At 40.3% G+C, this 21,578-nt stretch overlaps 1 protein-coding gene across 3 annotated transcripts in view; it reads right to left on the bottom strand.

Moving 5' to 3' along the window:
• Positions 1 to 2,497: 2,497 nt before the first annotated feature.
• TMC7 (transmembrane channel like 7) overlaps positions 2,498 to 21,578 on the bottom strand; it is a 46,146-nt gene continuing 27,065 nt past the window's right edge. For 2 of the 3 annotated variants that reach the window (XM_029576886.1, XM_029576885.1), the window contains exons 13-16: positions 21,148 to 21,278; positions 20,333 to 20,488; positions 9,125 to 9,203; positions 7,098 to 8,834 (exon numbers count right to left, since the gene is read on the bottom strand). In XM_029576886.1, coding sequence (XP_029432746.1) covers positions 8,697 to 8,834; positions 9,125 to 9,203; positions 20,333 to 20,488; positions 21,148 to 21,278 — 504 coding nt within the window. In that variant the 3' untranslated portion in view covers positions 7,098 to 8,696. Of the gene's footprint in view, positions 3,192 to 7,097; positions 8,835 to 9,124; positions 9,204 to 20,332; positions 20,489 to 21,147; positions 21,279 to 21,578 lie in introns of those variants that run through there. The other variant, XR_003852643.1, reaches the window with a different exon arrangement.

Below are 21,578 nucleotides of genomic sequence, written 5' to 3'. Positions count from 1 at the left end.
AAGGGGCTTGCAGCGCTGCTGTCTCGGTATACGCCCCCATTCTCAAGCGCGGCTTTATTTAAAGAAGGATGGACTTTTTGGTTTTTCACCACTAAGCCAGAGGCAAAGATTGAGTCGCTGCACGTTTTTCAAAGGCCCAAAGCTGGATAAATCCAGGGCTTAATTTGGAGGGGAAGGAATGGCACGCAGTTCCTGCATTTTGTTTCAGGCTCAAGAGGCAGAGCAGCAGGGGCTTTCTGCTCCAGCCCTTTTTCGGCAGGGACCCTGCACGCAAGAAATGGGGGGGGGTTAAAGCAGGCGAGAAGAGAATGGCTACTCTACTCCCTTCCCTCCCGTATTAGAGGGAACAGAAGGGGAAGGGGTAATATAGTGAGTTTATACAGTGCAGAGCAAAGAACAGGTACAAAAAAAAAAAGCTCAAAATTTAATTTGCACAAATTTGAAAGTTATGAGCAGTAAATCTAAGTATCAAAGCTTCAGTCATGCTCTTATGGATGGCACTACTGTTTAATTTTCAAACTTGTCTATTTAACCACTTTTGTGTCAGTTCGAGAGGGCTTAAGCTCTGGCAGAACAACCCAGAATGTTGTTCTGCCACTTTTTTTCTGGGTCTCAAGAAAAGCAGAATTTAGTGGGCAGTGTGGATCAGTTCTGGCACCCCTGATCGAACAGATGCAGAAGTTATATGGATCACTTATGACGCTCTAGCCCTTGGAGGAGCCAGAGAACACAGCCTTAGAGCTGTTTATCCTAAGGCAAGGGCAGAGTTGGATAGGTGTGGAAGAGGGGGAGAGAGCGAGCAACCTCTCTAATGCTGTCCCCTTACGCAAGTCACACTTAGCCCTGGATCCACCCATCTCACCCCTTCCCCAGTTCCTCTTCCTTTCTGTCTACGAATTAAGCCGTGGATAAATCAATCTTGTAATGTCTATTTAATAGAGACAAAAGGGGCAAGGTGGATAGGTAAGCATTTGGGAATTTAATGGCTGCAGGGTGAGGTAGATTTTTCTTTCCTCAACTCAAGGAAAGGGAGGGTTATCTGTACCTGGATACTGCTTTCCTCCGCCTTAGACCCAAAGCGGATGGTGCTTGCTTTATTCAATACCAGCATCTACAGTATAGAGCAAGCAACTGTCTTTTCAGTTACAGTGTATGGCACTACTAAGAAAAAGGATTCAGGGGGAATGTTTTTTTTAGATAGATTTAGAGGACTTACAGAAGCAACAGTCAATCTGAAGCTATGTGCACACTATTGCACCCCCCCACCTTTATTTTAAAACATTTTTATAGCACTTGGGACAATCCACTGATTTACAATAAAAACAATCAAACAGTCATACTTTACATATCAATGACTCACATAAAAGCAATACTGCAGCTGCAAAGAGAAACAATGGCATCTTAAAAAAAAAGTTTCAGAAAAAGGTAACAGTAAAACACTAATGATATTCCTCTAAGTACCAAGTCCTCCTTCAAAATCCTGTTTGAACAGCCCTGGTTTCAGGGCCTTTTTAAAGAGTCTGGTGTCTGGTATTATATATGTAACCCCCCCCCCCCTTCATGACCAGGCTATGCTCCAGTAGGACCATAAAATAATTTTGTCTGTTCGGGTTAGGAACCCTGGCTAGCAGGACAGTCTTTCTTCCCCAAGGTGTGAGATCATATAGGTGGAACAGTTCAGACAGTGCCCACCTTCTTAGCCTCACGAGCCTTGGCTCCTTAGACTGAAATAGCAAAAAAGACAGGCACTAGGCTGAAGAATCACAAACGCTGACAGGGGATTTGGATCTGAGTTCTTGGACCCTCTTAAAGCTCCATTCCCATGGGCTCTCCTTTTTAGAGCCAGTAAGATAGAAATGAAGGGAAAAGGGAATGTCGGCTCTGATGGTGTTCTGATTGTTACTGTGATTTGGGGAAGATCTTTAAACCTGGGGAATGTTATCCCTAAGCATCACCTCTTTTAATGAGACCTAGCAAAACCACAAGCTCTACATTACTTAAAAGAAAACCCAAATCCAAATTGCTCTCCTAATAATGTGCAGCTGTCCCATTATTCAGGACACTGGAGGCTTTCACAAGTACAACCAGTTTCTTACTGAATCATATTTTAAGAGAGTGAAAAGCTGCAGCCTCCAACCTTGGCCTTGATGACGTATCCTGTGCTATTTTATCATGTGCTAATTAGCCCGTGTTAATGTGACGGGATAATTTATCACAGGATAAAATAGCATGTTAATTTTGGGAGTCATTATTAGGCTGTAAATACTGAAGCCTGCAGGCTAGAAATTGCAAATAAATAAATCGCCCATACTAATTCTTGGGTTGAGAACTCAGGAACTCAAAGCTGTCTAGAGATTTCAAGCTCTGCTCTCACATGGAACTTTTTTTTTTTTTAATCTGTGCATGTTGCATATATAGTAAACAGGCCCAAAAAACAAGAAGGAAGTTGGTCTAGCAAAGCCGTGAGGGATGTAAACACAGAAGAGCTTAAGGTCCTCAAAAATATTTATTGGTAAAACAACAATTCCGTGCATATAGTATACAGGCAAGGACATCTTGGATACTTGCCCATTCACTGCTCATGTACATGAACTGTCTGATTACAGTTTACTCCGGGAACTGATTAAAGGCATTTCTTTAGACAGATCAAGTTGAATTTCTCCTGCTTGTTTTTGTCAAGAAATCAAAATACATGCTCAGTAACAAATACAATGAAAATCATTTTAGCTTTTAAAATAAAATAAAATGGATTGCCAAGGGGCACATAAGATATAAAGCCAGTCCTAGTTAAGCCTGCAATTTTGAGAAAGCAGTGAGTCTCCTGGCTTCAATACTATAATTGGCCTCAGCAAGAAGCATTCTCAGCTTTTGTTCTAAGAAATTAAATCTGATAGATTTGTTCAAGTTTTGGAGTTAGCTTGCTGTTAAAGACTTGATAACATTCTAGTAGTAGATCCCTGAAGTCCATTTAGCAGCACACGTTCTTTCATCCAGTACAAGCATTAAAAAAAATAATTTTTAATACAAGAGTGGAGAGGCCTATTTTTTCATTACAGTCCAAAAAGTCTAGATACATATTAGATTCTGGACAATTTTTGCATCACAATTGAATTTTAACAATCCCAAAAAGAAAGGACTTCAGCTCCTGCCCTTTTATAAAAACACAAGTCCGCCTAGTTGGATCCCAGTATCTGAGAATACATAAATTATGATTGAAAAATCAAGCCTAGCCTCAATGAAAATAAAACAAAAACAAAGAATACAAGGAGCAACTAAGCTAACATTTGATTTTTCAAAGAATTAAGGGTCAATCAACAAGTTGTAGATAACTTTTTAAAGAAAAATGCACCAAAAAATAAAAGCACAAAATATGAAGCTTTTAATTTTAAAATAGAACATTTGGCAGCAATAAGGCCAACTTAAAATGTGGTACAGCCTTACAAATATTAAAAATACCAAAACAAAAAACACAGAATTTCCAATATGAGCAACAGACAGCATTTTAACATGAGCAATACTTGAAAAACCAATATAAGACATTTGCTTTGTTGTTACAAAAAAGTCATTTTACAGTGAAACTGTTAGGACTCAAATACTGAATTACAAACAAGACAAGAATTTTTGTAATATGGCAGCAGTTATAGGGATAAAATTAAGTGACCTATAGTTACCTAAGATAGCTTATAAACAAAAGTAGTGTTTTTACTACATCACATTAAAAAAAAAACCCAATTACAGCAACACTTAAAACCATTAACCCAATCTTAAATCCCAGTTAGACAAAATCCTGTTGTCTTAGTATTAAAAAAAAAAAATGCTACCATACATTTCCTTTTGTTTCTTCAAAATCTCCAGAATTGTATTTTGTTCACATTTTTATAACCCTCAAAATGGAGTCTATTTAGTTTTGTCTTACTATTTACTATAGTATCGTTGCAGTTTATAAGAGAAGTGGTCCCCAATGTCCAGCAGTAAACAGAAGAAATAGAGGGAATAACTTTTCTAGTAATCTGGCTGTAAAAAAAAAAAAATCAAATAAATTTAACATAACTGGAAACTGAAAAACATTGCAACTGGAAGTGAAAAGAAGCAGATTAGACATTCCTTGTGATGTCTATCTGCTGTCGGCTTCGATGTGGAGTGTTTCTCATCAGTCCGTCTCCACCATTTAGTCACTGCTTCGAGAACACAGTGACCGGGGGGGGGGGGAGTGATGAGGAGAGAAAGTATAGCAAGAAAGCATCAGTTCATTCTTCATAGGCTGTTTTCTTGATTACTAGCTGAATGAGAACCATGATTTCCTCTAAAGTGGGGGGTCACTAATCAGAAAACATTTTGGTGTCTCCTCGTTCCCTTACTCATGGCACATTTTCAGTTTTACTTCAAGTAGCAGCCATGCATGCTTTGAAGGAAAAATCATCCTGGCTGGTTAAACAGGACAGACATTTTTTTCTAAAAGACCTCGATATTCTAACATATCATTTTAGTGATAACTTGCATATTATTGTCTTTGACTCAATCTGTTCAGCCCGTGTGTCAATTGTAATTTGTCACGTATTTAAAGGTTTATAGCATTAATGGATCTTAGCAGGATTGACCATACCCATACAGTTAATTTACATATATTTCCCTTCTATCCCAGAGATGCTGAATGCATTAGCAATTCCCATACTGTTAATATAGACAATGTCCATCTTCACATCAGTGATGCCACTACTGATGGTCTGTGTGATTTTAATACATGTGGTTAAAAAAGAAAAACAAAGTTATTTGCACAGGTCTTGAAGATATTAAAATACAATGAAAAATTATGGTTAATAATGCATTCGACAATATGTTCCTTAGTGTTCAGTCCTATACCCCCCCCCCCCTTCCATACACACTTAACCCAGTCATTGAAGCAACAGTCCTTGGCTAGGGACCAAGCACCTGCACTAGCTCTGGAACCTCGCAATTGTGGACCTTGACTACAAGATGAGAACCATTGTAGAATGGTTGGGAGTCCCTCACCCCAGGGACTATGAATGCCAACTCCACAGCATCCCCAGCCCTGGCCAACCAATGGAGCAGAAGGTCTGACTCGGGAATTAAATCCAAGTCCTCCACATGGCAGGATTCAGCACTGCCACAAAGGCATTGGGTCAGCTCTCTATTCTCTTTTTCTTCATGCAACATTTCCCAGTGAGTCAGTCCTGTAGGACATGCAGGCAAGATGCAACTGTATCTTTACAAAAAGACCAAGTGCAAACAAATAAGGTGTAAACCTGCTGGCCCATTCTGTGTCCACCAATGTATTTATCGGTTTATCTAATAGCCTTTGGATGGTAAGGCGCATATCGTGATGCATTTATACAGATGCTACCCCTGTCAAAGTTCTGTGTCATGAAATATTTTTAAAATCATGCCATCTTTTTCACTAAACTCCTATAACTAAGAGTATTTCAAGCTGGTATAAAGTAATATGTTAAACTGGATGTGACACCACTTCTCATTATATAAACTATTTCGTTCAGCTACTTAGTCTTGCAAACAGGACTGAAAATTTCTCTACCCTGAGCAGGAAGAGTATCATTAAAAAGTCATTTCTACATAAAAGGGAACAGTTTCCAAAGGGATTTCCATAGGCAAATGGCCCTGTAAAAACTGCCCCTCCCTGCGCACAGTCCTCAGCTCATGTGCACTTTGCTCCAGGAAGAAAAAGGGTGGTGCCATAAACAAGGAAAGGGCCAGCCCCCTCAAGCACATATGGAAATTTAGTTTTGAAATTTCTGCAGTAAAGAATCCCTGCGATGCCAGCTCATTGCTAAATTTAGAAAAGGAAAACGCCCCCCCCGCTAACAGGCAGGCTCACAGGTAGGAAGGGCCTGGAGGGAGTATGAAAACTGCCCTCAAGCTAGAACATTTAGCATTGACAGCAACGGGGAAGGCAACATTACCCACAAGGATTCTTCTATTTTAGCAAGAATGACTGATAACTAATGGTATTACCCTGGTACACTTAGGACAATTTTCAAGGCAATTTACTTAGCCTAGCTGAAAACTTCTCATCTAAAAGTTGATCTAAAAGCCACTACCTATGTGTAGGCAGTTTAAATAAGCACACTGGGAGGTTACTTTAAGTAGGGGAAGGAAACACCATGCGTACATTCGATTTCCAAAATATCTGTTAACCTCAATGCAGCCACTTGCACACATAGCAGATGCATGCTAGCTTACTCTGCTACAAAGTACATATCCTACAAATATACATGGACTATCTCCCCCATAGTTATCAGTTCCTTTGTCCAACATGTCCTACCTACAGAACACAGTATTCAAATAAATGCAAATGCTCTTTGGAAACAGACTTGTTCCAGGCGGCGGTGGCGGGTGGACGCGCGTTAGTTCGAGGCGGGTGGTCGCGTGTTAAATCTAGGCCGGGTCGCTCAAGGCAATCTAGGCCGGGTCGCTCAAGGCAGTCACATGCCGTGACGTCACGGCATGTGACTGCCTTGAGCATCGAATCGCAGGGGTCGCATTCATTCACTGCCGGTGGGGGCTGGGGCAGCCCCCACCGGCAGTGAATGAATTCATTCATCCAGGCGGAGGAGCCGGCTGCTTTCAGCTGCCGCTGCCGGCTGCTTTCGGCGCTCAAGGCAGTAGCGGCGAAAGCAGCCGGCTCCTCCGCCTGGATGAATGATGCGACCCCTGCGATTCGATGCTCAAGGCAGTCACATGCCGTGACGTCACGGCATGTGACTGCCTTGAGCGACCCGGCCTAGATTGCCTTGAGCGACCCGGCCTAGATTTAACACGCGACCACCCGCCTCGAACTAACGCGCGTCCACCCGCCACCGCCGCCTGGTAATTAAGAGAAATACATTTTGTACCACAAGCACCAAACATAAAAAAAATTACAAACAATGGCTTCAAACCACATTAAAAAAAAAATGCATACATTTTTGTAAAAAGAATATAGTCACTTTAGTAAAAGCAACCAAATGTAAGATTCAGGACTGACCACAGAAAACTCAGAATTTTCATGGAGAGCCTCTTCAATTCTATGTATTTTATCTCGCTACTTCTTTTGTTATACTAGCAGAATGCTCCCTGAAATCTGAGCATCTGCCATCTAGCCAGACAAAAATCTCTTTAAAATAGGACACATAAGCAGTGTGTGCATGAACCAGTTTGTTTGTAAGTCCCAAATGAGAATGGTCTAAAAAGAGAAATTGAAGTTTTCTGCCATAAACAAGTAAACACATTCTATTTAAAAAGACTGCAGTTCTCTTCCAACAGTCCCATATCTACTGCCCTTTCCACTTTAATGCTAAATCAATATACTATTTACTTTCTGCTTCGCCCCATTTATATAAATATTGTGTAACATTCTCCCCTTATAGATGATAGAATCTTGTCTTAAAACTTTTAAAAAAGCAAACAAAAACACTCTATAACTATGTTCATGTCAGTGAAGAAAATCAGTTCCACAAATTTTAGCAGAACATTATAAAAAAATAATTTACATGTGCGATATTGTTCCAGCTGATATATAATGATCACAAAATCATCACTGCTAAACCCTCTCGGAGTCTATCAGTTTTCCCACATACTGTAAGAAATGGAGAATTTCATGTCCTTTTGTTTAAGATGTAGTATATCTAAGCCCCAAGCTTAGGATAACTACTTCTTAGCCTTTTGGCAGAAACTGAGAACCTGCCCAATATGGGAGTGTTGGAATAGAGGCTTAACACTTTGCAGACCAACCTCATTGGAGACATGTAAACATTATGACAATGGTCAAAACAGGAGGAATAAGCCATCTATTTAAAAAAGGGTTCTCATTTTCACTCATCAGAGTCACTCAACATTAGTTTGTTTCACAGTAGACAAGAGTAATACTCTCTACGTTGCATGTAACGGAGGTACTGTACACTTGTACAAATAGAACTAAATCTTTTTTACTAATGGGATTTGTATAGACAAACCGTATGCCCTTCTCAAGTTTCACTTATCAATGTAGAAAGGTTAATACAGAGCAGATGGGATGGCCTCTTTTTTCTTTAGCCCATTCCAATTACTGTGATGTTTCATTTTACAAAAAGACTTAGGTTTCTCCATTTATCTCTCTGCTCTCATGTGCAAATGCCTGTAAATGAACTGTAATTTTTTCAGCCTTTTTGGATTACCCTGATAAAAGTACATTTTCTTAAATAGAGCAAGAAAAGTTTTACATCAACAGCCAACTCAAAAGAGAGGAGAAATGGACAGCAAATGCTTTGTTCTCTGGCAAAGATGTTTCATATAAATTTCTCTCCATTTGATATTTTTGTACAATTACATTTCATAGAAATAGTTTAATAAATCTGTTATGCATCATGCATTCCAAAAAGTATTGCCTTTGCTTTCCAAAGTAATAGCAGAAAGAATATGAATTTAAGAAAGTGCATTTTGAACTTCAAAAGGAACTGCAAAATTCAAAATACTTTAAAAGGATAAAATGTTATACTAAAAAATACCTGGTGTCATGCAGTCTTTTTTTCAGCAGTTTTCTGGACTTTGTAATTCCAAAAAATATTAACCAATTAAGATTCTAGAGCATGACTTCAAACAGTATAAAGTCTATGCGTTTCATTTCAGAACAAGATCAGCTGATTTCAATAGCAGTCTCTATTCCACTGCTAGCCCTTAAGAAGGTTCCATCATCTGTCCAGCTGTTACACATGAACATCTGCCTGCAGCCTCTGTGATTGTGGTTGAAACAATTGGCTCTTTGATGGATTTGAGGGGACTTTTGGCATGGAAGTCTGAGCTTCTGATAGTTTTCTGATTAGGAAGAGTTTGTCTCTGCCCTCCTAAAATGAAAGATTTAACATCAGCATCTTTTGCACACCTCATAATGTTCAATGCTTGGACTAAAATGTTTTACACAGCTTTTCAACTGCACTACATTATTACACAATTAAAGCAAATTTAGGATTCAAGCATGATTCTAAACATTATCAACATCTGCATATCAAAATGCTATTCAGGCTTTTTTAGCTAAGAGTGCTCAATACACACATTTGATTACTAATACGCCACAAAACAGGGAAAATACAATTTCAACAAGAAGAAAAAAAAAAAAGCAAGGTTCAAAGCTTACCACAGCCAATTGTTCTCGGAGTTGTATTACAACTCGTTTATGCGCACCAGCCAAAGCAATGAAATAGAACATAATGAGGCTACAAGAAGAAAAACAGCTGTTAAGTACTCACACAATGACAACAATCTCTCTTAAAATGACTCAAATGATTTTGGTGGCAGAAAACTGAAGGATCTTATTGTTTGTAAGAAGAAAACAAATATTGAAACTGTCACACCACACTACAAATAGCTTTTAGCATCAGTGACCATAAAAGAGAAATCATAAAAACAAGCAGAAAGAAGAAAGGGGACACTGTACTGCAACAACTATGCAAAAAGAAGCACTATGCAAAACAGATTCACATTTAATATTTCATTCAAAACTATCTTTGAAACTGTAAAAAACCTAACCAAAGACCCATCCTCCTCCATCTCAAATAACTGACTGTACTATATTCTGAACTGCAGAGTAGTAGTACTAAAACTAGTATGTTTCAGGATACTTTGTAGTGCAGATATTTTACACTATTTGTTTTATATAATGCTACTTTGTGCTGATGGCATTGAGGCATAGAAATTAATTAAAAATTAAATAATTTCTCCTAATTAATGCCAATACAATCACCACTTGACACCTTCAGATCCTTACAGTGGGAATCTCAGCTCTGCAACAAGGTATATGTGATTGCTTCTTTTAGCTTTGTAGTTGCATATGAAGAAGGAATCCAAGTGGTCTTGAAAGCTAGTGTAAAATATCCTCTTACTAATTTTTAAGGTCATACATTAAAAAAGGTATGATGCCCTGTAAAGAATCCTGTTTATGGTATACTTAGTACCTATTGACTGATTAAAGTTTGGAACTATATCAGCTATTAAATCTGGGGCGTTGACACTTTCAAGGTAGAAGACTATTAAGGTAGAAGACTATTAAGGTAGCATTTAGTGTCCAGATCTTTGGTTGAACTCCTGTTTAAAATGTGGAACAGCTCACCTCGATGCAAGCGGCGTTTGCAGAGCTTCCTCCGCGGATTGATGCCTTGGAACTCCGAGTCTCAGCGGCAGAAGATGAGGCCTTAGCGAATGAGGGCAAACTTCGCAAAATGGAAAAACTGATTCAAGCGCAAGATGATCGTATCGACGATCTGGAGAATAGATCACGGCGCAACAACTTGCGTTTCGTTGGCCTACCTGAATCCATCCCGGACAATGAACTTAGTGAGCAATTGTTTCAATGGCTGCCATCGGCCTTGGGCATTCCGGAGCAACTTGGCGCCTTAAAAATCGAGCGCGCACATCGACTGGGAAATCGTGCGGGGCCAAACCAGCGGGCTCGTGTGGTTATTGCTCGTATTCTTGATTATGCGGACCGGCAACGGATTTGGAGTGCCTCCCGGAAGGTCCCGGCTCTTAAATATAAAAATGAGCAGGTTCGTATCTTTCAGGATTTTTCTGCCCGAGTGGCGGCCAAAAGGAAGGAATTTGGATCAGTGTGTTCCCAGCTCGCCAATAAACAGGTGCGATTCGCACTCCAATTTCCTGCTAAGTTGCGCGTGTGGCATGAGGGGCAATCGCAGGCTTTTGATTCGGCTCCTGAAGCCCTGAAATATATGCAGCAAACATTTGAAAATGCGGCGGATGGCTGAGGGGCCTACTCTGAGCGTTCGCAGCTACTGCGGAAGGTGTTTGCAGTAATAAGGGATCTCGACGTGTTCAGATCTACATCTTTAGCTTCTTGTACTTTACTTGGTGCTCCTCGGTGCTTTTCTACCGGGCACTTGATGTTACATTTTTTGTACTGATCTACTGGGGACTAGCTCCTGACCACAGAATTTGGCTCCAGCTCTCGTTATTGAGAGATTTGTTAGAAGAATGGATGTATGGGGTTTGGGGTTGTGTGATGGGGGTGAGGGGTGGGGAGGGGGGGGGGGGACGACACCTAGCATGTAACAATCTTATCATTGGAGGTATTGGGCATCTTGTTGGATTGGGGGTGAACCGAAGGGTTCTGCCTGTATCAAAGTCTGTATTGTATGCCTTGCTTGTACTGGTCATGATTCTTGTTATTGTTAATTACCATGATTCCTAAAGTTAATTATATGAGTTGGAATGTGGCGGGGTTGGGGACTCCTATCAAGCGGGAGAAGGTTCTGGCTCATTGTCGCAGATCCAAAGGGGACATTGTGTTTCTCCAAGAAACACATATGCGTGACAAGGAACATCTTAAGCTGAAAAACAAAAAGGGGTACTCACAGGTTTTCTTTTCCTCTGGCACCAGTAAACGTAATGGTGTGGCTATTTTGATTCAAGGTTCCACTCCTTTTCAAGTGCACTCTCAGTGGTCTGATACCGAAGGCAGGAGCATTATTATTAAGGGCCAACTGTATGGTAAACCTATTGTGCTGGCCTCCATATATGGCCCTAACCATTATTCCCACTCCTTCTTTTCCAAATTGGTGTCCCAGATTTCGGCGGTGGGAACTGATTCAGTCATTTTGGCTGGAGACTTTAACTGCCTAGCTGATAATGTTCTGGACAAATGTTCTACAGTTCGTACTCCTTCATTGGGAAAGGGGAAAGGTATTGCCTTCCTTTGTCATGCCCTGCAACTTATTGATGTCTGGAGGGTGTTACACCCGTTGGAGAGAGACTACTCTCATTATGCTAGGGCTCACCCAGCTAAATCCAGAATCGATTATATATTAATCTCTGAATCTCTTTTTACAGAAGTGGAGCGGGCAGACATTGGTGCCCTGGTCATCTCCGATCACTGTTCTGTTTCTTGTGTCATTGGGGAGGCAGCTAGGCTTCCTTCATTGTTTCAATGGCGGATGCCGGAGTGGCTAGCTACTGATACTGAATTTGGGAAATATTTAGAGCAGAGGTGGTCACAGTATGAGGAGTTCAATGGCCAACATGCAGACACGCCAGTCTTATACTGGGAAACTGCCAAAGCGGTCATAAGGGGAGATATCCTTCAATACACAATCCGAAAAAAGAAACAGCAGAGTGCTCAAATATTGGATCTGGAACGTAAATTGAAATATTATAAGGCCCAGTGGAACAGACAGAACTCCACCCTGTGGAAGGACAGGTTCCAACAGACTCAGGTTTTGTTGAACGATCTCCTCCACCGTAAAGCCACTGGGAGTATGTTTTCCTATCGGCATAAGCTTTTTCTTCATGGTGACAAGCCGGGCAAGCTTTTAGCTCGGCTTTCTAAATCGGCTAATCCGACTAAATTTATCTCTCATATTAATAAAGCTGATGGCTCCAGGGCTGTGTCCACCTCTGAGATAGGGATGGTATTCCAACAGTTTTATGAAACTCTATATGCCTCTGAACCACCACATGAGACTAATCAACAGGCTTTTTTTCAGAACTTGCAACTTCCCTCATTGAATGACTCGCAGCGTGAGGGATTAAATAGGCCCATTTCTGCTATTGAAATTTCCAATGTAATTTCGGACCTTAAATTACACAAATCTCCAGGGCCAGATGGAATGACATCCTTGTTTTATAAGTTGCTGAAAGAAAATGTGACCCTACCCTTAACTATGCTTTTCAATCACATGATCACTAGTGCCGTTTTGCCGGACACGATGAAAGTAGCGGCCATTACTATCCTACCAAAACCTGGGAAAGACCCAGCACAACCAGGTTCCTATCGCCCAATTTCACTCCTAAATCAGGATGTCAAGATTTATGCAAAAATTTTAGCTAATCGTTTAAAGTTAATTCTCCCTCATCTCATATCCCAGGAACAGACTGGTTTCGTTTATGGTAGAAAGCCGGTTGCCAATATTCGACGTTTGCTGGTGGCCCTGGAAACATGTCATCGGGATAACACCACCGATCCCCTGCTAGTAAGCTTCGACGCTGAAAAAGCGTTCGATAGAGTAGCATGGGCCTATTTGTTTGATGCCCTGAACTATTTTGGTTTCAATGGACCCTTCCTTTCAGCCATTAAGATACTATATGGAGATCCCAAAGCGTTTATTTGTATAAATGGTTCCACTTCTCCTTTATTTACGTTGGGCAGGGGAACTAGACAGGGTTGCCCCCTATCTCCCCTTCTGTATATTCTTTCATTGGAGCCGTTAACCCAAAAAATTAAGCAATCCCCTTTAATTTCTGGCATTACTTCCAGGGGCATTGAGCAAAAAATGATGCTCTTTGCAGATGACATGCTGATGACCATTTCTCATGCTCGTCGCTCCCTACCAGAGCTTTTGAGGCTTATTCAGACCTTTGGCACCTTTTCAGGACTAAAGTTGAATCTCACTAAATCCGAAGCTCTAGATATTACGGGATCTCTTCGGGCTCTTTGGCCGGATTTTCCGTTGTTATGGGCAACGGATACGATCAAGTACCTTGGGATTCGAATTCATGTGAACCCCCAGAGCTGGTATTTTCACAATATTACCCCCTTAATTAAATTATTTCAACAGAAAGTCAATAGTTGGATATCCTTACCTTTATCTATTTCAGGCCGCATAGCTTTAGTTAATATGATTTTGCTTCCCAAATTGCTTTATGTTTTGCAAATGACTCCCTTTTATTTGAAACCTAAGGATGTACGGGTACTGCATCGGATCCTGGGTACCTTTTTTTGGAGTCCTAGGAGAGCTAGGATGTCCTTTCCCAAATTAATGGTACCCAAATCGGCAGGTGGCTTGGGAGTTGCTAATCTGCGATTTTATAATATTGCCTGTTTGTTATCTACCTTGCGAGAATGGTTGGGATATGGGGGTGAGTCTGAGGTCCTGCAACTTGAAAGGGCAGCCTTCTCTCCATATCATTTGACATTTGTACTGCATTCCCCTGCTGGAATGCTGCCGCTTTACATCACTAATAGCTTACTGGCTAGCGGTATGCGTAATTGCTGGAAGTATATCCGGGTATTTCTACATTTGGATTGGAAGGTGTCTTATTGTCTTCCGTTACTACATAACCCGATGCTTCCTGCTGGGATGCCTAACCGTTTGTTGCAGAGAATACAAGAGAGGGGTATTGATAACATTTTACCTTTTGTTGATTTGCAGTCCCACATGCCTCGATCTTTTGATTACTGCTGCCAAAACCTTAATTTTCTCCCTTCAGACTTTCTTACTTATTTACAGATTCGTAGCTATATCCAGACCTGTATAGCGGGTTGTAAATGGGGGATGACCAACGGTCCTTTCCAGAGACTGTTACATGTTAGTTCACTGAAATCGGTGAGATTATCTATGTACTATAAATTTTTGCATGATACCTCTCATTACCACTTACATCGCACCTGTGCCAGTGTGTGGTCCTTGGATCTGGCATGTGACATTTCGGTGAAAGCCTTACGAATGAGCGGGCAAGCAACCCATAAAGCAGCCATTAGTATACCTCTTAGGGAAACACACTGGAAGGTTCTCCATAAGCTGGTGTTTTGGCCTCGTAAAGCATTTCTAGCAGGCATAGCTAGTTGTGGTGATTGTATTAAATGCTTTTTCCCTAATGCTACTTTATTACATTGCCTGTGGGACTGTACATGTATTCAGGCTTTTTGGCTCCAGGTTTTCCAACACTATTCCAGTGAGACCATGTTGCACCATGAATGGACTGCCCAGTTTTGTTTGCTGGGCATCAAGAGTGGAAAAGGATCTACTCTTAGCATGTCTTCCCTTCTGCTTCATAAAAGTCGACTGCTTGCCTTACGCCTCATCCTACGTCATTGGCTATCTGATTCTGCGCCTACTATCCGTGAATGGACTGAGGCTATGCTTACTTTGTATCTACTGGAAAAGAAATCACTAGTGACGACGTCCCGCAAACAACAGCTTCGATTTGCAGCTCTATGGGACCCATTTACTCAACCACTACCCGCCTCCCGGACGGCGGACGTACCAACCGTTTCCTCTCATACTACAGACTTATGATCATATTTCTGAAGCTTGTTCTTGCTTTCTGCCCCTCTGACTTGGACTGGAGGTGGACTTCAATCCCATATGTGGTAGCAGTTAGTTTAAAAGTGTAGGGAATTAAATAGAATTGGATTTTATATTGAAGAGTTCTTCCACAGACTGATAATGAGCAGAAACCTTTCGAAAATAAAGTCCATTGAATTTTGGTTCACAACTTGAAATAAACGTACAGTTTTCATTTTATAACAATTTTCAATATTCTTTTCAAAATGGAGTCTAGACATTCAGTAAACAGATCTCTCCAGGAAAGCAAGCTGTTCAGCACATTGCTTCAAGTTTTAAAAAGTTAGGTCGGTCAGTGGCAGCTCAGGTCTTCTGCTTGCTGAAGTGACTGGGACTGGAGATGCTTCAGTTCATAATCCTGGTGGGGAGGCAGTCATAGTACAATGGTGACATCTAGTGTCTTGATATAGGGCCCCTTATTTCAGGGAAGTAGCCATCCTGGCCAAGGACTGTTACTACAATGACTGGACTAAAGCAAGTTGGGAGGAGATGGAAAATAGGGGGAAAAAAATCCCAGGTACTTGCAAATGAAAGCTCGTGGCCCAGATTCCCACCCTGGTTCTAACTGAGCTAGAAGCCCAAAGGAGCAGGAGGAAACTGATAAATCAAAAAAAAAAAATGTATTAGGCTTCATGCAACACACAGAGGCTTCAGGCTAATGAAGACCAAGCATATTACAGGGGTGATGTGCATTAAAGCAATGTCTATTAGTTCCACTGTTTTTAGAGTACTTACTAGTTATCTCTAAAAGATATAAGGCACTAGAATGGATGCCAGCTATAAGGGGTATCTGAAAAGAAGCTGGGTTCTTTATTAGACCAATGAAGAATGAACCAAAGATTATGCAAGTATATGAAGTTTTAAGACCACATAGGTTCCTCCTTCAGTTTGAAAAGAGCTCCCTGGACTCAAAAGTTCATGTACCTAATCATTTCTAGATTATTCTTGCACATTGAGCCAATGAAAAGGGAGTTAGCACCCTAATAGCAGTGCTACTGCCACATTGGGATTCCAAGAAGATTCTTCTGGTGTAATCTGCACATAGCAAATATGATTAAAACCCAATCATCAATGAGTATGGGGAAGCCAGATGATCTGGATAACAGCCTCATAAATGTTGGTAACTGTGTAGATTATTGCAAAACCTGGTGGAAGGCCATGGAAGGAGACCGGTGAATTGTATTATGTATTGGTATTGTAAGAATCAAAATAGGAAAATGACAAGGACTGAAAGTTTCCCAGCAGAGGTGGTGGAGACTAGAGATTGAATAATGGAATACAGGGGTAGGGAGAGGTAGGAGGTCAGGTAAAAGACATGGGAGGGAGCTGGTGTTAGGTTAAGTATGATTAGTTATATAGTCCTCTATCCAAAGTGGTAGCCAACCAGAAAAGAAAAATCTCAACTGGGCAGACTGGATGGGCCAATTGGTGTTTATCTGCCATCATTTACTATGTTACCTGCAAGAAGTGCAGCTTCCTTCTGAATCAATATGGTTTGAGGGACAAAGACAAGACAGCCTAGGATATGTAAAAAGCAAAAGAAAGAAAAGAACTGCGCAGATCTGAAACAATTTGGAGGAAATGTAGAACCTCCAGGAATCAAGAACTCTTTACTCACAAGCTCACCCAATACAGAACAGCTGTCAATTCAGCAAAGAAAGATTACTATTCAAAACGTATCTGAGCTTTTAATAGCAATCCACAGATACTCTATTTAACACTGTGAAATTTCTCGCTCAACAGCGTGGCGTGAACACAAGAAGAGAGACACTGGAGGAGAGACCGCAGTGAGCATAGCATGCTCGCAGCCTGCCAGACGTGACTGGTGGGAGCAGAGGGCAGCTCCAAGACTGGCAGGAGCAAGTAGGAGGCGGTAGGAGGAGGCTGGCCAAACACCAGAGGTGTGCCCCTCCCCCTACCGGAAGGACGAAGTCACTCACTGGCACCTGCGGGACTGTTCCCACCCTCTGCCTGCCCCTGAGACCACCCATTGCAGCCCGGCACAGCTCAACAGCTCGGCGCGAACGCCAGAGGTGCTTGTGCCGAGAGGTGTGCTCACGAAGGAGCGCGACAAAGGAGCATGCCCCTTTGTGTGCACCTGATGTGAAGCCTGCAGATACCTCTCTTTTCTGCTCCTTTGCCCTGACAATACAAGAAAAATGGTGCAAGAACACCTCACAACTATGGTAGAACATGACTCACATAGAAACCTTAAGCAATTCTATAAATCCAAACAGTATATAAGCGCTAACCTCATCTAACTCCTCATCAGCTAATCCCTACCTAATGCTCTCACTGCTTCTTCTAAATACAGTCTATGTAAAAAAAAAAAAAATCCCTCTAAAACAATCTACTTAAGGAACTAAACCCAGCCTTTTTTGCATCACAGAAACCTGGCTGAACAAAAATGATAAATGTTCTCTTAAATCAAATCGAACATTCTATTTTTGACATTTTTCATTTCCCCAGGACTAAACATAGAGACGGGGGATTACTAATTATTACAAAAAAAGAGCTCAAACTTATGCCATACAAGTTGGAGGTTAACCCTCCTTATGAAGTGGCAATACTTGAGTCACCACAGTTAAACATCTGTATCGTCTATTGTCCACCTGGAATACTTCAAAAAGACTGTTCACCTCTTATTGAAGCATTCCCTTCACCTGAATCAACCCTTATAGTAGGTGGCTTTAATCTACTTGTTGATAGAACATCCAAAATTCTCTGCATGTGAAACCTTCTTAGAAACTATGGAAGCAATGGGATGGTCACTATTTGTATCTGATCCAACACAAAGCTGGGCATACTCCATCTCATATTTGCCAACCACAACAATTTCATGATAAATACCTCAAAACAATTCTGCTTTGGTCTGACTACCAATTACTAAAAGCAGATATAACCATCCTCAACACAATACAAACCCAAACATCAACCAGACATTCACCTTCAGAAAAAAAGACAGAGACAGAGCTACTTGCTGACACTATAAAAGATAAAACTAATCGACCAACTTTCTTAATGTCTCTGCATCATTTGACCTATGGGATATCATAGTTAATGAAATAGCAGACAACCTATGCCCAATCCAAACAAAATTAATCTAGCCATATCAATGCTCCTTGAAACAAAAGAAACCTTGTTTTTCGCATCTTAAAACTTCATTGTACCAAGTACTGAGAAAATCTGAGAAACCTTGGCGGAAAAACCAGACCGCAGAATCACTTAGAAAATACAGATCACTACTCTCTCAATACCAGGCTTCTATCAATAAAGTGAAGAAAGAACACTATGCTAAACAGATTCATGGAGTGATTTTTAACTCTAAATTACTCTTTGATGTAGTTAAACACCTAATCAAAGACCCATCGTCCTCGATCTCAAGCAACAACTGCTTCTCTAAGAATGCCTGCAATGACTATGCCAACCATTTGTCAGAAATGCATTCTCTGCTCCAATGCACTCTCTGCTGCATTGTTTAATATATATCTTGCATCCATTTACACGCTTCTTTCCACTTCAGGTCTTTACGCCGATGATATTCACTTTTATTTCCCGATTCAGCAGAATTGGAAATCCACCATTCAATTCATTATGTTCTGTTTATCCTATATTTATTTATTTATTTATTTTAATTTTTTATATACCGGCATTCGCGATGGGAGTCGCATCATGTCGGTTTACAATTAACAGGGTGTGACAAGAGGAGAAAAACTTAGAACATTAACATGTGATATAAGAAGAAATAGCAGTTACAATAAAACAGGGAAAATATATTAATTCTTGGTTATCTCAAAATAAACTTTACCTGAATCTATCAAAGACAGAATAATTCTAGGTAATCCTGCCTTTCCTGATATGTCCAATACATTTTCCTTTGGTAATACCACACTTCAAATTTCACATACTGCCCAGAACCTTGGAGTCATTTTTGACACCAAGCTTGACATGACATCGCATGTCAAGTCAGTCTTACAAACATCTTACAATAAACTCAGTCTTCTTAGACTTTTCAAATCTTTAATTGAATTCGATGACTTTAGGACTGTTCTCCAATCTTTAGTCCTAACTGTAATTAACTACTGTAACTCCTTATATGTTGGCCTCCCACAGATCACAATTAGGTCCCTTCAGCTGGTTCAAAATTCCACAGCTCGACTGCCCACAAACACAAAGCCACGTGACCATATCACTCCAATCTTGTACTTCCTGCACTGGCTACCAGTCCAATGGCAGATAATATATAAAATAATATCCACAATACCAGCAGTCCCTGGTTACACTCAGTTCTTCATTTCTATGTTCCCTCATGAACCTTAAGATCAACAAACCAATACCTGCTTGAAGTGCCCTCTCCCAGACTCCCTAAATTGGCAGTAACCCGTGATCGGAGAATCTCTATTGCAGGTCCTTTTTGGAACTCCATCCCACCACAGATCACTTCTTTACCCAATGCTAAGAAAGCATTGAAATACAGACTATTCAACCAGGCATATACAGATATCAGCAAATCCTAATTTTTCTCAGGCCTAACTAGCTCTTTCCAGTCTATTGTCGTTATCTCAGCTCTACAGGCTTTGATTAGTTCAATCTCAATGGCCTAGACCACGTATAGGCTGGATGTTATAACACAAGACAAAGTAGGCTTGTGACTTTTGTTAAACATGCACCGCCTTACAAGACATCTTTGACTTGAAAGGGAGTGTATGTTTAACATCATAAATCCAGTATCTGAAGATGCTGATGCACATAGTAAGAGACACCTTGATGTCTCTCCTTATAACTATGAAGGGTGTTTACACACAAAAACTATAACATGTCTATAGTGGATACTTTTTTCATGCCTGATGAGTCAATTGAAAAGATGGATGACCCATCTCATTAGGCATGGAAGTCATATTATAAAGTATGTATATAAATACACACACATACAAAAAGCACACTTTCCTTAGTATATTCTGGGTAGTGGACAAAAATTGATGCACTATGATTAGAAAGATCTGACATGTCTAGTGTGATATTTTGTTTCTTTTTATATGTATTCTCTGATTTTATTGTGAATGTCATTAATTGAAACCCACCCTGAACTTTGGAGGGCGCGGATAACAAGTCTTTTAAAATAAATAAAAGTACAAATCCCTGAGGCTTCTCACCACCTTGTACACTAAAGTATGTTATTTATTGAGCTAGATAATATAGTTCATCATAAAGCAGCAAACTTTAGACCTAAATGTAAAATGTAGAAAGCCACGCACAAAATCAACACTCACCAGATGAGCACAAAAAAGGGAACTGCAAAAGCTTCTGATGTTATACCATACAAAACGTTCCGGATACCAACTGGAAAACTGTTCACTGTATATGGAATAATCTCCCATGAGGTGTTAAAAGTAACAAACGGGCCACATGCTTTAGAGGCACGAATGCTGTAAGACAAATATAGTTACGCTATACATGTGAATGCAACAAACATCACACACAACAGCTATGATTTCTTCTCTGCACAAGTACTATAAAGAACACTAATAATACAAAAAATTAATCAAGGTATATTCTTTAAATCCTTCCATTTTCAACAAAAAAAATTATAGATAAGTTACTCATTTTAATCATGTACAAATGCAGCATTACCGCTACTTCTAGCGAAGCAAATGAGCACATTGGAAGGCAATGTGCCCCTGCAGAGAACAGAGCACCACTTATTTATTTTATTTATTTATTTATTTAGAACTTTTTATATACAGACAACCGTTTGCACATCGTATCGGTTTACAAGTAACTCAACTTTCCGGCAATGCCTTTACAGGGAACAATAACTATGTATACAAGAACTTGCAACTAATATAGAAATGGGGTAACTATTTACACTTAAATTCACTATTCAAGATCATCTTTTAAAATGAAAATAATTCACATTTTCACTCTTACACCCTTTTTGTCACCAGTAGGAGGGGTAGTGCTGCTGTGTTTATAACCCAACTATTGAGATACTTGCTACACTGAAATCCTCCCCTTCCCCCACTCATGAACAGCCTCCTAATAAATATGCTCATAAAATTTGATAGATGCTGCAATGGTGGCTTACTGTGCGATGCCAATTGCCACAGGACCACAGGCCAGAATCAGCCCAATCAACAGCACCAGCAGAAAGAAAAAGTTGGAACTCGAGGCTCGGAAAGGTTTTTGGGAAGGTCTACAGTTCTGCATCAGACACATCTGTAAAGAATAAAGAAGAAAAAGATAAATCAGACTGTTTCCTTTATCAATTAGGCTGTGTTCAGAGTCATAAAATGTAAAGATTCAAACCAATTTCTGGAAGTCACTTTTTTGTTTCAAAATGTTTTAATTTTGCATGAGAAGTTTGCATCCACTGGAAATCAGTATGTGTTGATTTATGTGATGCATATTAATTGTGGATATCCTGAAAGTCAAGTTTGGGAAGCCCTCTATATTCATGTGAATGTTACTGCTCTCCACTAGAATTATTTTCACATGAATATTGTACAGTTTCAGCTT

Source organism: Rhinatrema bivittatum, chromosome 14 (assembly GCF_901001135.1).
Source record: "Rhinatrema bivittatum chromosome 14, aRhiBiv1.1, whole genome shotgun sequence".
Classification (NCBI taxonomy): Eukaryota; Metazoa; Chordata; class Amphibia; order Gymnophiona; family Rhinatrematidae; genus Rhinatrema; species Rhinatrema bivittatum.
The sequence above is the reverse complement of the archived record's forward strand: the minus strand, read 5'-3'. Positions and strand labels throughout refer to the sequence as shown.